General features: G+C 36.0%; 1 protein-coding gene across 1 annotated transcript in view; it reads right to left on the bottom strand.

Moving 5' to 3' along the window:
- The window catches only part of CDH12 (cadherin 12), a gene marked incomplete at both ends in the record, with an annotated part of 268,874 nt that extends 254,345 nt beyond the window's left edge, over nt 1-14,529 (bottom strand). Inside the window, 3 exon segments of the mRNA XM_080804545.1 lie at nt 14,141-14,179; nt 14,181-14,280; nt 14,282-14,529. Of these exon segments, the coding sequence (XP_080660671.1) occupies nt 14,141-14,179; nt 14,181-14,280; nt 14,282-14,529 (387 nt within the window).
- Between the last annotated feature and the right edge of the window lie 2,482 nt (nt 14,530-17,011).

Genomic DNA, 17,011 nt, shown 5'->3' with positions numbered 1-17,011 from the left:
TGATTTTGTTTTGATTTGCATGATTTGTTTTTCTTAAACAACCAATAAATTGTATTTTAAATTGTTTTGACAAATGGTATATATGTTTGGTGTTTTCCACATCTCTTTCTTTGTCAAGCTTTGTGGAATCTTTAATAAATATTTATTACACTTGTTAAATTTATCTTGAATTTGTTGGAGCATGAGAATGAGATTTTTTTTTAAATACTCTATCACATAAGTAAGCAAAATAAAAGAAAATAAAATAAAATGACATTTTAACAGCATAAGTTCCAACCAGGGAACCATTGAAAACAGAGCTCAAAACCTCTTAGAAATACATCACTGTATATTTTGCCATCTACAATTTATGTAGCAAACTGTTTTATACTTGCATAATTTTAAAATAGATACTTGAAGGTTTTATCTCTAATACATTTGTTTATTTAATGATCATATTTTCAGTTTACTGTTTCAGTTTTGTTTAAGAAATATGGGAATCTTCTTAAGAAAAAAAAATCATCCTGGATAAATGAACAAAGATATCTGAAGTACCACTCTGCATTTCTGATTCAACTGGAAAAAAAGGAGTGGGGACTTATAAGCCGTGCTCCAAAGCTCTTCATTTCCACTGAAATATAAACTCCTTTGGATGTTCTTTATCCAATAATTGAGTAATTGTGATGTCCTTCTTCAGGGACTGAATTAACATATGTCTTAAGTTATAGCCCATTCAACAGCATCTTTTTATCTCCTTGAAAGTGACATCATGAGAATGAATAGTATGTGTGATGCTACATGCCTTCCTAGAGCTTTTCACCAACACCCTGTTTCTTTTGAGAGCTTGCTTAACTCTGTTAACATGCTTTATGTGTCAGAAAGCATTTTAAGCACTGTCAAAAGTCAAATGCTTAATGGGCAGGCACACCTCCCCTCTACCATAGTGACTACTACTCTGGCTTCATAGTCAGGGAGACTTACTTTTGGACCCCAGCTCTCCAATTTTATAAGTTACCCGTGACAAACGACTGAACTTCACTTCTACTTTCTTTTCCTCAACATACAGAAAACAACAGTACTCCCCTCTTGGGTGTATGGAGAGAATCAATGATGACTAATTCCAAAATACTTTCCACACAGAAATCAGAAAATATTAAATGATGAATGAAATTCTTAATATTATATCTCTCTTCCTATATTTACTCTATTACCCCATACCTCACGAGTTCTCAACTGTTTCCCATTCTTATTATTCCCAAGCCGGAACAAAAGCCATAGTCTCCAATGCCTTTGTCCTTATCTATTTTTTCTTTAAAGATTTATTTATTTTATTTTAGAAAGAGCATGAGTGGGAGAGGCAGAGGGAAAGGGAGAGAGACTCTTAAGCCAATTCTGTGCTGAATGCAGAGCCTCACATGAGACTCAGTCCCAGGACCACGAGATCACAACTGAAGCTGAAACCGAGTGTGAGTCACTCAACCAACTGTGCCACCAAGGCGTTCCAGTCCCTGTCTCTTTCAGGCCAAAATCACTGTTTTACAGCTGGTAAGAACAATCTTCCACTGCTATTGAAAATTACCTTGTGCCATTTCTCAGAAGCTGGAGTGGTTTCCAAGAGTGTCAGGGTAATCATATTGGGCTAGAACTTGGAGGACTTATATTTGTTATTTTAAAAATTCTTGTCCTTTATTTGGTCATGCTCATCTCTCATAATGTAGTTTTTGCAAAAACTGTCCACCTTGTTCAAGGACACTATTTAGTCTTCCTTTGTACTTTACCTCGAAGCTATAATATAGATCACTTGTACTAAACACCCAAAATCCTACTCCTTCAAGAGACTTTGCTAGAATTGCCATCTCCATTCCATTATCTCTTATTCCAACTTCATATACTCAAATTCTATAAGAATTGGAGATAATTCATGGAGCTGGAGAAACCTGCAAACTTGTAGTTAAATTAACTCCCACCATAATATTAGTAGGTATCTGGCAGAGTTTTGACTTTTATGTACTTTAAGCTAGAAAATTCTAACTAGAAACTTTCTAGTTTTCTGCTTTTTTTTTTTTTCTTTTTCTTTTTAGTTTTCTGCTTTCCCAGAAGAAAACTAAGATTTACCTTTAGGCCAAACTTTTTCTTAGTTCTACAAAGAATGAATAGAATGTATACTTCAGTTATGCAAATATGCAGTATAGAACTTCACCACTGATGGAAAGGCACAATTTTCTAACAAGACATTTTGTTTTGGCAAGGTCTGCCTAAGTCTTAGCTGATACTGATTGCTAAAGTTAGATTGAACTTCTCTTCTAGTTACTTATTTTATCTGAAAGTTCATTAAAAAAAAGGAAAAAAAAGAATAATTTTCTGGCAGTAACATAGAGGATATTAACGTAATTAAGTAAGTTCAAGGTATGAAGAGTCCTTGACTAACGCCGAATGGTCATAAGAATAAAGGTGCCCCTAAGAGAAAAACCACCATAATGATCAGGAAAATTCTGTGTCAAAACCAATAGTAGACCCAGGGAGAATGATGTTATTTTAGGCCTAGAATGTGGCTGATTCTAGACGCTCTGCCAATCAACTGCAGTGGGCATGCCCCGGGCAAAATAGTTGAGTGTACATGTGTGATTTAATAGAGCCATAACCATGTGGTCATAGCCTTTGAGGCCCAGGCAGTTTTCTAAATGATGTACACACTAAGGTAGCCATATAATTTGTCATCCAACAAGAACACTTTTGAAAGTAAAAATGGGTGCTATTAATAATTTTACTCTGACATCAGGCATAACCCTAAACCCAAGTGGATTATTGCTTTGCATCACGAGGAGAAACCCCGGCTTTAGAGAGTCAGCAGAGACCTGCTGTGCAAGACCAGGTCATCCTGGGACAAAGACATTGCTGCAGCCTGTCCATCACTCCCCCGAGAAGCAGCTGCATGGGCTACTGACTCATGACACATGCAAATCTCACGGAAAGGACTGGACATCCCAGTCCATTGGTACACGAAGACTGGTTTTCTTATAATCTCAAAACAGCAAGTAAGAATCATCGGATTTTGTAGGTTTGGATTTTTGAAACCTGGTACTTAAGGGGATTATGTGGAAACCTGTAATTTTCACTCCTGATAATATTCACTCTGTCCCAGCTCACATTTTACTCATCCTAAAATTCTCACAATCCCAGCTTTTATCCATTATCTATATCTTCTTTGTTCTTCAAAATTCTCACCCAGGAAGCATCGTGTATTGAGAGCATTCATAATTATTTTTCTTAAGCAATTATTTTACTTAATTGAACTGGAATATTTCCCTACCTAGTCGCATAATTATTAATTTAATAGCTACTCTTGATCATTGTTTGATCCAAAAAATTTCACTTAGTAGTATGTATTCATAGATATTAATAAGAGCATCACCTTGGAAATACAAATAAGACTATCATTCAAAACAGACTGAATAATAAAAATTAGATAATTATTTCTTAAATATATTCAATATCCCATATAATAACTAAAGTTTGATACTTAATCAAAGATTGTATGTTTCAGAACAATTTAATCAGTGCAGGCAAAAGCCAGAAATATTCCTGACAAGTTAATGAGCACATGATTGCACATATTGATAAAAATGTATATCATAACTAATCCTTCTAAACTTTGAATTTAAACATTGGCCTTCTAAAATACAACATCTAGATTTTTTCCATGAAATGCAGTTTAAACATTTACATAAAATTTCTATGCTGGACACCCGAAAGCTTGCACAAACACTGTGTGTTTCCAGTTAAGTGAATACAGTGGCACTACATGAAGGCAACTGCAGCTTTAAGGGAAACATTCAGTGTTCTAATTTGTAGACAGTTGTGAGACAAAGAAAAGATGTTCTGGGGGGGCCTGCCTGGCTCAGTTTGTGGAGCATGAGACTCTTGATCTCAGAGTTGTGAGTTCGAGCCCCATGTTGGGCACAGAAATTTAATTTTTTTTTTCTGATTATAATCATATGAAAATAGTTTAAATATTTCTCTATTTGATGCTGAGAATATTTTAATCAAAGCAAAAAAATTGCTGGAGGGTTGGTTTTGAATCACGTCTCATTGTCTGGGTTTATTTTCAATGTACACTTTTCCTTGTGTATTAATTTATTATTATTATTATTGATTGATTGATTTTGCTTTTTAAAGTGACATTACTGGTCCTTTGGAGATGACTTCAAAAGTTAAAACAGTAGCTGACATGGTCAATACAACTGTAATTCCATCTTTCCATACTACCAATTCCTTGTTTAGTGTCTAAGTCTACTCAGCAAAAAGTTGTATTTAGAGCCTTTTATATATCATGGGAAAATACCATTGTCCTCTTTTAATGCCCAGCACTTTGAAAACAACATTATGAATTACAATCTGAAATCCTTTATAATAAATGGCCTAAAATATCATAACATCCTATAACTCTCTGGTCATTTCAAAATTCAGTAGCACTGAATACTTTGTCAAATAAAGAGAAATTTAATTCTATATAACTCTCCACTTTTTATCACAATAAATCACTGTTTGTGATGAAAAAGTCATTCAGACATTTTAATCAAGGAGTGAGACCATCAGTATAATTATGAGGCTATCTCCCAAACAATTATTCATACCAATGACTGAAAAATAAATTATCTCCTATCATCTGGATAAGAAAAATACGTAGGTATACTGAAAAGGTTATACTTACTGAGAAGATAGTTAATTTGTGAGATTAACATCACTAAGAGTCCAAATTAAACTTGAGGTCCAACCTTCTTTTTATTTATAATCCTAAATCTAGATTCAGAATGAAAGAAAATATATGCTCTGAGAGGAATGATTTTTTTTTTTTTTTTAGGTTGCTTGAAAAAAGAGAGGGAGAAAGAGAAGGAGTCATCGTTTGACTACAGGAAAAGCAGTTCAGTTCACTTGCTGAAGTATTTTAAATTGTTTTTAATTTTGTCACACATTACATGGTGTCAGTTTATTAAGGCAATGTACTAAAAGCACTGGGAGACAATTCTTCCTCATCTCTCACAGCCCTGCAGGTCTTGCCCAGAAAGCACTAAATGACCTTTTTTCAATACTATATTTTCAAGAATGTATATATAACAAATAACTTTGAAAAGATGAGATAGTGTCTTCTTCCAAAGTAAAGGTCAGGAATGCTTCCTACCCACTGAAACATAGGTAATGTCTCCCTCCCAAACAAACAACAGGTGCTATAAGGCTTCCTCTCAGTAAATGCAACCCATGCAATCCATCTGGGTCTCTTTTGTCCATAGGGCATATCGGGCAGTGGGAACTGAGTCAAATATGCAGATGTTCATGCTGCTTGTGTGCTGGGAGCAGTAATGTCCTTTTTCTCTGACCCAGTTATCTCAAGTCTTCTAACATCCATGAAACTGTCAGAGACTCACAGTTCTTGTCTTTTCTTCCTTTTTTTTTAAAGATTTTATTTATTTATTTGTCAGAGAGAGAGAGAGAGAGAAAGCACAAGCAGGGGGAACAGCAGACCGAGGGAGAAACAGGCTCCCCGCTGAGCAAGGAGCCCAATGCAGGACTCAATCCCAGGACCCTGGGATCATGACCTGAGCCGAAGGCAGACACTTAACCAACTGAGCCACCCAGGCACCCAAGACTAACAGTTCTTGAAGGCTGATATAAAACAACAATAATAAGAAGCAACAGCATGCTTTAATGGGTGTGACTAGGCATTAAAAGTCTACTCTAAAGTGTTACACTGATATAAGCTCTATAGAAAATCTCCTTTATGCAATCTCTATGGGAAATGCAGGAGTAGAAAAGATATGCTTTTATCATAGTAATTTCATATGTTATTTCTATTGACTAAATGTCAGTAGACATGGACTATGTGGTGCCTCATGAACAATGAAATATATACAGATGGTACTTTTTATGACAGTGGTTTCTCCCTTTTTAGAGTTAAGAAACAGGAAGGATCCTTACATACATATAGATGATGTTAAAAGTGTACCAAAATAATCCATTTATATTTCAAGTGTATGTTTGAATGGCATAACTGTGACATATATTCACAAAGTCAATGTTGTTAGAAGGGGAGAACATTAAATTCAAAATCTTTACTATTCAGATCACTCTGTAGTCCCTATTTTTCTGTTATCCGTTCATACGGTGGCCGAAATTTCCAGTTACTTCCCCAATCATTGCATTGGATCCTAGGTCTTATCACCTGATATAATATGCAAGTTGTAGGGGTTCATCAATTTAGCCACAGAGAGAGCACTGTTTCCCAAAGAATCCAGCTAGCATTTTACAGGGAAAAAATGTCTAAACGTATGTGCACATATACATACACACACACACAATGAACTGTATTGTAAAGTTTGGGACAAATGCATTTAAGATCTTCATGATGAAAATAAAATCTGGGTATGTGATATATCACGCTACATTATTAGTCATATGAATGGACACACATGGGCTTAAGTAGTTTCATGTGGGTCATTATTAAAAGAGCTGGAATTAGAATCGAAGCCTCCCAACTCTTTACCCTAGCTTTTAAGTAACTATATTGAGCTACAGTCACATATAATACAAAGAAATGGTTAGAAGAAACAGAAGGGTGGAAAAATAATTAGAGGGAGGGTGGAAAGACGGCAACAGCAAGAAGAGGAAGAAGAGAAGGAGAAAAAGAAAAAAGGAGAAAAAAGAATGGTAAGTGATTATCAAATCCTTATGCTGTCCACGCTAATTTTGAAATGCTGTTTTTAAGGATTCATATATTGATTTAAAGATAGTTGAATTTCATTCAAGGTCCTGCCAATTCAATTAAAGTAAACACATTAAACCTTTATGACACAGCTATTATGAGCAACTAGTATGCTAGAAGCAAGAAATAAATTGTAAAGGAGAGAGAAGAACGGACATACAATGGGCATTAACTGTTTGATAAGAACTTTAGTATATAGTGTCATTTGTTCAGATTCCGTGTCAATTTTCCTTTTAAAGGTATTGCTATCTAATCATATCTAAGATGACTATTTCAAACACAGCATCATTTTTTTTGAGAAAAACTATAACACTAGAGATATGTTTAAGAATCAAGGTGTGCAATAAAACATCAGGTTTACCTAAAAAGGCTTTTAGAAAAAGTGAGAATGGTTCCTTCTGGTTTTATGTTGCAGAAAGAACAGGTAGCTAATGATGTTTTGATTAGCATCAAAGTTAGGCCATTTGACAGCAGAATGGATTGGAAACAATATCTTGACTTAGAGTACTTGAATACACTGCAAGTTTCTCAGGCATGTAAGTGAGGCAGGAGTCAAGAGGATGCATTCAGTTTTGCATAAAGATTGGTTTGAAAATATGAACATTGACTATCAACTGAAAAAGAATTACTCTTGATATCAAAAGCTCAATTTTTTTTAAAGATTTTGTTTATTTATTTGTCACAGAGAAAGCACAAACAGGCAGAGCAGCAGGCAGAGTGGCAGGCAGAGGTAGAGAGAGAAGCAGGCTTCCTGCTGGACAAGGAGCCCGATGCGGGACTTGATCCCAGGACCCTGGGATCATGACCTGAGCCGAAGGCAGCGGCTTAACCAACTGAGCGACCCAGGAGTCCCTCAAAAGCTCAAATATTAGGAGTAAATTGCACCATGAAAATAGGCTTCTCAAAAAACCACACAACTAACTAACTAAATAAATAAGTAACAAAACTACCTGACTCATGAGTCAAATAGAGAATAAATAGAACGTTGAGCCAAGGAAACATCTTTGAAACACCTTAGTATAAGTTTATGATATAATTTACCTTTTTATTGGGTGCAAAGGATTATATACATGAATCAAAATATCATCTTAGTTTTGTGTTAGCTTATTTTTTTAATATTCTATTAGTTTAGGAGAAATTCTGGATAGACAAATTATTTTTGCAATGCAATTAAATCTATTTTAATAAGCTATCATGCTATCTCTTCTTGTTTTTTTTTTCTTGTTGTTCCTTTTTTTACTAATCCAAAACCAAGCTCTACATATAATTTCAAAAAAAGAAAAGAAATTCTATCGCCATTGCCTTGACTTTTTATCTGCAACTCCTCCCTGAGTCGCCTGCTTGCAAGCCTGTCTTGCAGATTTTGGACTTGAATCTTCACAATCATGGGGAAGCAATCCCTTAAAATAAAATTACTTCTCTCTTTGTTTCTCCGTAAATACATATACATATATATGCATATGTACACACACACACATGAACACACACGCACACGTGCACATGCACACACACACACACACATACATCCTGTTGGTTTTGCTTATTTGGAGAACCCTAATAGAATACCAATCAGATCAAGCCGGGCATATAAATAAGGCATAGATCAATCTCTTTCAACTATACTTTTGAAATCTATTGGCTGTACCCATTCCTTTCTTTTTCTTTAAGGTCTAAAGAAAATCATTTAAACCATTTTGACAAAGGTCACCTCTGGCTCACTGACAAAACCAGAAGAGGCTTTTACAGTCATTATTTAACTGACCTGTGAATTTCAACACTTGTCATTTCTTACTCCCAAAACTGTCAGTCTATTTTCCATTGCACGATTTTAATATTTGTGTTTTGCTTCTTATTATATAGATCTACCTAATTCTTCTTCACTTGCTCTTCCGTTAAAAGTCAGGGTTCACATACCTTCTCGGCAGTTTTTCCCAGAGAGTGTTACCTATTTGTGTGATTTTGACTACCACCTGTAGACCACTTACTCCTAGATCTGTATCTCTATCACAGGCTTCTTTTGCGAACTCTAGATTAACAAATCTAAATATCTGTGAGATACTTCACCTGGGTACACCTAAGGAGGGCTGCCAGGGCGGCTCAGTTGGTGAAGTGGCGAGCTCTTGATTCCGGCTCAGGTCATCATTGCAGGACACTGGGAGTGAGCCCTGCACCAGGCTCTGTGCTCAGCGGGGAGTCTTCTTGAAGACTCTCTCTCTCTCTCTCTTCCTCTTTTTCTCTTCTCTCCCTACTGTCTCTCTCTAAAGTAAGTAAATCTTAAAAAAATAAAATAAAAGTAACGGTGGATATACAATGTCTAACAGTGATCATTTTGTTTCTTACTCTAATTCCAGTTCTATACTGGATATTAGGAAAACAAAGTCAGAAATCGGAGTCACTTATTTTACTTCTCCCACTATTTCATTCTCTGCATGCAATTATCCGTTAATGTCTTGTCTCATCCTTTATATTCCCATGACTGAGAGGTCTTGAAATATTTCATAATATGTCCACCTTTCAAATGTTCAATTCTAATATCCCATTCTCTTCATCACTTCCTGATCAGGCCTACTGTAACCTTCACCTTTATGTTCTCCCTGTCTCCACGTCTGTCCCCCCACCTCCAATGGGTCTTTCAAGTGGCACTTTTAGTGCTCATTATACAACTGCAACTCTGTCCATGTGAATCCTCAGTCAAGACATCTTTGTGGATCATGAGACCTTTAAGAACAAACAAAACTATAATATACCACACAAGGCTAAAGCTAATAATACTCTGTTGAATATTTGATAGTTGCTAAGAGAGTAAATCTTTTTTTTTTTTTTTTTAAGATTTTGTTTACTTATTTTAGAGGGAGAGAGAGTGAGTGAGCATGGAGAGGAGCAGAAGGAAAGGAAAAGAGAGAGAGAGAATCTCCAGCAGACGCTGGCTCTGCCCAATGAGGGGCTTGATCCTAGGATCCTGAGATCATGACTCGGAGCTGAAACCAAGAGTCAGACGGTTAACCCACTGAGCCACCCAGATTCCCCAAAGACAGTAAATCTTAAAAGTCCTAACTACAAGAAAAAATTTTGCAATGATATATGACAACAGATATTAACTAAATTTACTGTGGTGATCATCTTGCAATGTATACAAATATTGAATCATTATGTTGTACGTCTGAAACTAATATAATGGTATTTGTCAACTATACCCCAATGTATAAACAAACAAATAAATAAATAAATACTGATCTTGATATTAGAATTGAACTTAATATTTTCTGTATTTACCTACCCGAAACAGTTGGCTTCATGTTCTCTGCCTATATTGAAATATGGTTATCTAAGCCTCATCTAGAATTTTCAAGCCTCAATGCTTATAAAACTTTCCCGCAGATTCTCTCTTCTGAAAAAATGGAGTCATCCTTCAAGACGCATCTCAGGTGCTCCCTCATCTGTGAAGGCTTTCTTAAACTCTTGCATCTTCTGGACGTAGTCATAGACTTGCCTTTGTCTCCACCACCCCTAATAGGATCTCCATTATAGTACTTTCAACAGAGTATTGAAATTATTATTAGTTCTTAATATCCTTGTAAGATAACAATCTGTGGTATTTTCTGGTGCAATGAGGCTAAACTTCCTTACCTAAAATCCTAGTTTCAGCATTTACTCTCTGTGGAGCCCTGGGATAGTTACCTGTCTCTTCTGTGTCTCAGTTTTCTGATATGTGAAATGGGGCTACGAGATATCTTCTTCGTATGTTGTTTTGAGGATTACATAATTTTATGAATGTAAAGCAATTAAAACAGTGCCCAAGGTAAGCACTAAGTAAAGCTTACTGATTACAATTATAATCTAGCGACCTTCGTAATTAGATTGATCCCTACCAGGCTTAACACTTTTTCAAATTGTAATGCATTCTCAATGCCTCCAGAATTTAGGGTTTATGTATGTTTCCATTTTTAATCTTTTTGCAGTTTTAAACAATTTAAATGTAAGAATTACTGCTAACAGAGATCATCTGAAATGACAACTCAATTTCCTAATTATTCTTTGAGGATAACTGGGCAGCATTTTCTTGATACATAGCTTTGAGGCTATGATATAAAGTAGTACTACACAGATATAGGCACCCAGTTATACATGTTGGTGCAAGCAGTCAGCTTACTCTGTGAGTATGTGTTTATGTACACCGTGTGTGTGTGTGTGTGTGTGTGTGTGTGTGTGTGTGTGTGTCTTTAATAGCAGGTGGACTTTTGGGGGCACCTGGATGGCTCAGTGGTTAAGCGTCTGCCTTAGGCTCAGGCCGTGATCTCAGGGTCCTGGGATTGAGCCCCGCATCGGGCTCTCTGCTCAGCAGGGAACCTGCTTCCCTCTATCTCTCTGCCTACCTCTGCCTACTTGTGATCTCTCTCTCTGTCAAATAAATAAATAAAATCTTAAAAAAATAATAATAGGTGGACTTTTGTCTTGTTTTGTTTCTGTTTTTAGAGGGAACTGCGAGCAATTGATAGCACCTCAATTAAAATTTGTGCTGATCAAATTAATTTCTGTGTTACTATGCATCATACATTTATCCAAGTATTATTAAAAATCCAAAATGTCTATTTGAGGGAATTACTGGCTTTACCTCTGGAAGCTCTTATGATTTATTTGTATATAAAGTAAAGTAATATTCCTTATAAGCAATACCACAGTGTGGTCTTTCTTGAAGGAATGTCAACATTAACATCTGCTCCTTTTAAATATAACAGTTGTTGATGTTGATGTACACTAAGCTGTTCAGTATCCTGACTATACATTTCCACATGTATAAATTCTTTTAGATTTGAAGCTAGGGACATAGATTTTTTCTTCTCAATAAGTGGAACTTTCAGTCATAGGAACTATACAAATTATTGTTTCCCATAGATGCTGATGCTGTAAAATACCCAAGATTAAATATGAAGCTCAATTATGGAAGTTCAGTTTTATTTTACTAATCCACTATGTATTTAACCAATCCAATACCACCACTATGCTTGGCACTTTTGCATTTGCCTTCCTGCTTAGTCTAGAATTCTACATTATTTATGATATTTTATTTTTCTGAGAACTGTCTCAATGCCTTTCTAAAAAGAAACAGAAGCATACATTTATTTATATATGTTTGAACACATACATATAATGACTTGAATTGGTCCCGATGTTATATTACTATTCCCACATCTTGACTCACCACTACAAACTTAATTAAACTTAGTTTCCATGTGGAAAGGAAACTGTGGCTACTACTGTTTCAATTGCATTAGGAACATGCATTGTGGGAGAGTCACAGGTTCTCATCACGCGTTACAAATGTGTGACTGAAAATAATGTTTTCATTTAATAATAGATTTTAGATCTACTCCTTTAAAGTCTATGTATAAAATGCTAATTCACCTTTGAAGTGAATTGGATGGATTTTATACTATATTAGCAATTACAAAGATATGATTCCAAAGAACCAAACAAAATTTGGATATGCAATTCCTAGGTGAAATGCGACTCTTTCTAAGATAGAATAAAAGTCGGTTTCATTAATTTTTCAACAATCTTTTCACTTCGGATTCAGGCAACTAAAGGCTATGAATCTGCTTCAATCAAAACCAGAGAGAATACTTTCTCATTATACTCTTGCCAGGAACCTCAACATGATGTCTAGTTTCCATCATAAGCAGAGCTGAGAATATTAATACCCATGAGGCAGAGTTTCAGAGTTATGCTACCTATCCATCTGTCTTAGATTCCAAAACTTGATTCTTATATTACATTAACTCATAAGAAACAAGTGTTCCAGAACATGAAATTATGTCAACATAAAGATTATTATATTTCATGGTCATATAGAGGAATCATATAAGCAAAAGCAATGTAGAGTAAAGTCGGAGCTTCTATGTTTTGGAGTGCTTTCTTCAAAATTCCCTGAGACCCTTCTTTTCCCCAGGTCTATCAATGGACAGCAATGCCGTCTGGGTGGAGTGTCATGGGCTTGACTAGAACTGCTTGGGCCTTAGTGTCTACTTGTCCCCTTGAAGGCACTCTCTGACTTTCTACTTAATTTGGGGTTTATCAGATACTCTGTAGAGCTCCAGGACTAACATGTATGGAGTTGTCCCAGGGTCACATGACTAGATCCTGATTCCCAGCAAGTGGTCTGTCATGGAGATAGCCTGTGCTAATGACATCGTGTATTTTTTACAAAATCACTAAAAATTAGACTGCCAGAATGGTACTCAAAGACTGACTTGGCATGACTCCAACTTTATATAGAGATAGATATCCCACAGAAAATATTTCCCTGGGGCCCCATATACCTCAGGGAAACCCTGGCTGTCTGTTCATTTTCAACAAAGGGTCTATGGAAGATCTTCTCCACTATATTATTTGGTATTCTGTAAATATATTTCTAAAAGGTAAATTCAAAAAAATATAATGCAAGTAACTTAAATCTTGATGGATTTACTTCCTTTGACCTACCACTGGAATCATAAGACTCATCCTATTTCTCATTAGTTTAGGCTTCCAGAAAGCCCTGAGGACATTAATGTGCAATAGAGACACTCTTCTAGATCAACTTCCTAGGACTTCTTCTACTATAGTTTTCCATTTCTGTTTTTGGATTTATTCTAAACTCTCTTCAGGTTTATATGTTCTGTTCTATTTTGCTTTGTTTTGTTTTCAAGCATATATGTTTTTATTAAAACCATGACAAAATCTTTTAGATTTAAAGACAGTTAACTAACAAAATAAAATATTCATTTTTCTAGAAAAAAAAATTGGTGGCAATGATAAATTATATCCATTCTAGACAAGGGCCAAAAATTTTACGTAAGGAAAATAGCAGTAAATTATAAATGTGCTGAAAGGAAGAGTTACCATCAATTATTCTGTGGGAAAAAAATTTCTGTGAATTTACAGTAAGATTTAAAAGTGGTATGCTGTGTCGGAGACTGAGGTGTATGTACTTGGGTTCCAACACTTATTACTTTGGCCATACATAGCTTCATAAAGAGCTTGCAAAACATGGAATAAATAAATAATTTATAAAGTATAAGCAAGCCACGTCAAATACTTCAAACCATATTTCAAATTGTATGTCATGTTTTTAAGGGGCAGGGGAAGGAAGGCATCCTGGTCATTCAAGGATATCAACAGCAGTTTAGAATATTTATGCCTGTTTTTTTCCCCCCCCTACGTCTCTTCTCGGTATATAGTTTCAGAATGCTTGTGAGCAATAATGTGCTATAACACCACTTTTAATGACACGTAATATCTTAACATTTTGTCTTTAGCAAAGAATGTTAAAATTAAAGAAAAAATTCGGAGAATATATATTAATTTCATTAAAATAACCAGGGAGAACTGAGGTAAAGAACGATTAAATGATATTCCAAAGCTTACCCGGGCCACTGAGTCAGGAAGAGAAACCAGGTCTCTTGGGTTTCAATCCCAGTGTTCTAGTCACTGGTTTGTTCAACTCCTGTGCAAAACATCCACACACAATACACAATGCATAATCCCCCTCGCTATCAAGTGGTTGTCAAAAGAAACGCCATTACCTTTCCCACATATTGAGGCTCGGAGCCCATGTATTCCTCCAGCACAAAAAATTGATTCCATACCCAGCCCCGTTTAACTCGTTGGAAATGTGACCGGCGCCCTGGTAGGTGGATAACATTTTCTGTTGGTTCTGTGGCTAAAGTCTGTCGTGGCTGTGGCTGAAGGGGTGTTAGGAGACCTCCATCAAACAGGACCCAGAGAAGCAGGGATAAGCAGTTCCTTGTAAGCATTGGCAAAGGCTTTCCAACAGCAGAGTAATAAAAACTCCAGCACTTAGTGTAGAATTGTGGAATCCAGGTTTGAGGTGTCTGTGGCCTCCACCACTTGACTTTCTGTTTTATTGCAGAAATGATAATGCAGGCATTAATCCTTTTGATGAAAAGGCTTCTGCTGTATTACATCCCATCTAAGGGGACCTATAAAACAGATTAACAAAGATACATTAAATCGACAGAATGACATGATGATACTCATCAAAACTCTCATCGTGTCTGCCAACGTTTAAAGATGTAAAGAGGAAAGCCTGGAAAAGACTTCTAGGGATAAATGGTCACTGCTATGCACCCTGTAAACTTGGATGAACTAACTTTAGTTACGATGGAAAAAGCTTCAGTTATGACAAAGCAAAAGGTGTATCATAAACAGAAGCAATATTTTTTTTCCAATTTGATAATCATTTTAAGGATAAAACACAGATCACTATTTTTAACGTGAACTAGGTTAGAGGAGGGTTTCATAATGTCACCCTTTGACATCTGGAGTTGAATGGTTGTTACTGGGGAGCTATTCTGTGCATTTGACTTTAAGCCACATTTCTCTCTTCTGTTCAATAAGTGACAGTAGCATCCTCCCCTACTCCCAATTGTGACAATCAAAAACTTTTCCAGACATTGCCAAATATCTCCTGGAAGAAGCAAAATACGCCAACATTGAGAATTGCACATTTAGAGAATAAGGAAAAAAATAAGAAAAAAAAATTCCCTAAAATTAGAAAATAAAAAGAATCAGACCATCCAGGAAAGAACAAGATAAATTACTAAATGTAAGCCAATGACATTACTGAAACATATATGACTGGTAAAATGTCAGATGGTTTTATAAGGCTTTATAAGCTTTAACTTAAAAAGAATTGCTTCTCTAGCCTGGGTACATGGTAATTATTTTTTCTAAGTTATGCAGCTTAGAGCAACCTTGGATCCCTACCAGACTGACAACCTCTCTTCTGCATTAGGGTAAAGTGAACTCTTCCTTACAACAAGAAATTCTTTTTTTTTTCCCTCTTCACTTATCTAAGGTTTATTGAGTGTCTACAAAATTCTTTATTATACAGTAGACAAGAAAATACTACACAACCCTTGACCCTCTTAAATCAGAAACAGAAAATATATTTAAAAAACAAATACAGGGGTCCATGGGTGGCTCAATCAGTTAAGTGGCTGCCTTCAGCTCAGTTCATAATTCCAGGGTCCCGGGATCAAGCCCCAGGTCTGGCTGCTTGCTCAGTGTGGAGTCTGCTTCTCCCTCTGCCTCTGCCCCTCCCCACTGCTTGTGCTCAATCTATCTTTCTCTTCCTGTCAAATAAGTAAAATCTTTAAAAAAATAAAAAACGAGTAAATAACAAGTACATAAATGTGACCAAATTTACCAGTGCTGTGAAGGAAGAAAATAAAATAAAGTAAGCCCAAACAGACAGACTATCCTGATGGCAAAACTTAAGTTAGCAAAAGCCAGTTTTAGGTGACAATTGCACTGAGAACTAAAGGAATAGGAGCAGCCTATACTCTGTGAGCAGCCAGCATGTGGCTCCAGCCAGCATGGTTTTGTGCATTTGGCACTCAGGGCTCAAAGCCTACAGCCTAAAAGTGGAATTTTTCAAGAGCCAAAAGTGTTGGAGGCCAGAAATTATATATAATGTTTCCAAAACAAGAGAACTAAAATCAAAATCAATATATGTTTAATTAAACAGCTATGAAACATGGCATCTTGTCAACTTGTCAGCTACGATGCGGTTCAGTGGTCATCCAGGCATATCCAACATAACAAAAATTACAATCCATTCCTCACAAAGCATTGAATGTGGGAATCTTGCTTGAAATAAGATACAAGATGGGAAATATCCAAAAGTTATACTTTGAAAGCATTCTATAAGAATACTCCCCTAAAGGGGCGCCTGGGTGGCTCAGTGGGTTAAGCCTCTGCCTTCGGCTCAGGTCATGATCTCAGGGTTCTGGGATCGGGTCCCACATCGGGCTCTCTGCTCAGCAGGGAGCCTGCTTCCCTTCTCTCTCTGCCTGTCTCTCTGCCTACTTGTGATCTCTCTCTCTCTCTCTCTGTCAGTAAATAAATCTTTAAAAAAAAAAAAAAAAAGAATACTCCCCTAAAAAAGAAAGAAAACAGGATATGATATTTTTCTATTGTGTGAAGGGATGAGATTGTTACATACTGACAAAAACATACATAGGCATATATTTAATTGTAGCTTTTCATCCTGGCAAAATAATGCTCATAACAAGTTAACTTATACTTATATTGCCCCACATGGTAACAATTAGCCATATGTGACTGTTTAGTTGAAATGTGGCAATTTTAGATTTTTAATTTATATACCAAATTTCAAAGAATTAATACCAGAAAAGGAAGAATGTGGAATTTCTCAATTTCTATATTCATTTTTTGTTGACATGATAATATTTTGGATATATTAGGTTGAAT

Source organism: Martes martes (genome assembly GCF_963455335.1).
Source record: "Martes martes genome assembly, chromosome: 5".
NCBI classification, from domain to species: domain Eukaryota; kingdom Metazoa; phylum Chordata; class Mammalia; order Carnivora; family Mustelidae; genus Martes; species Martes martes.
Note: the sequence above shows the minus strand (reverse complement) of the source record. Positions and strands in the feature narration are given on the sequence as shown.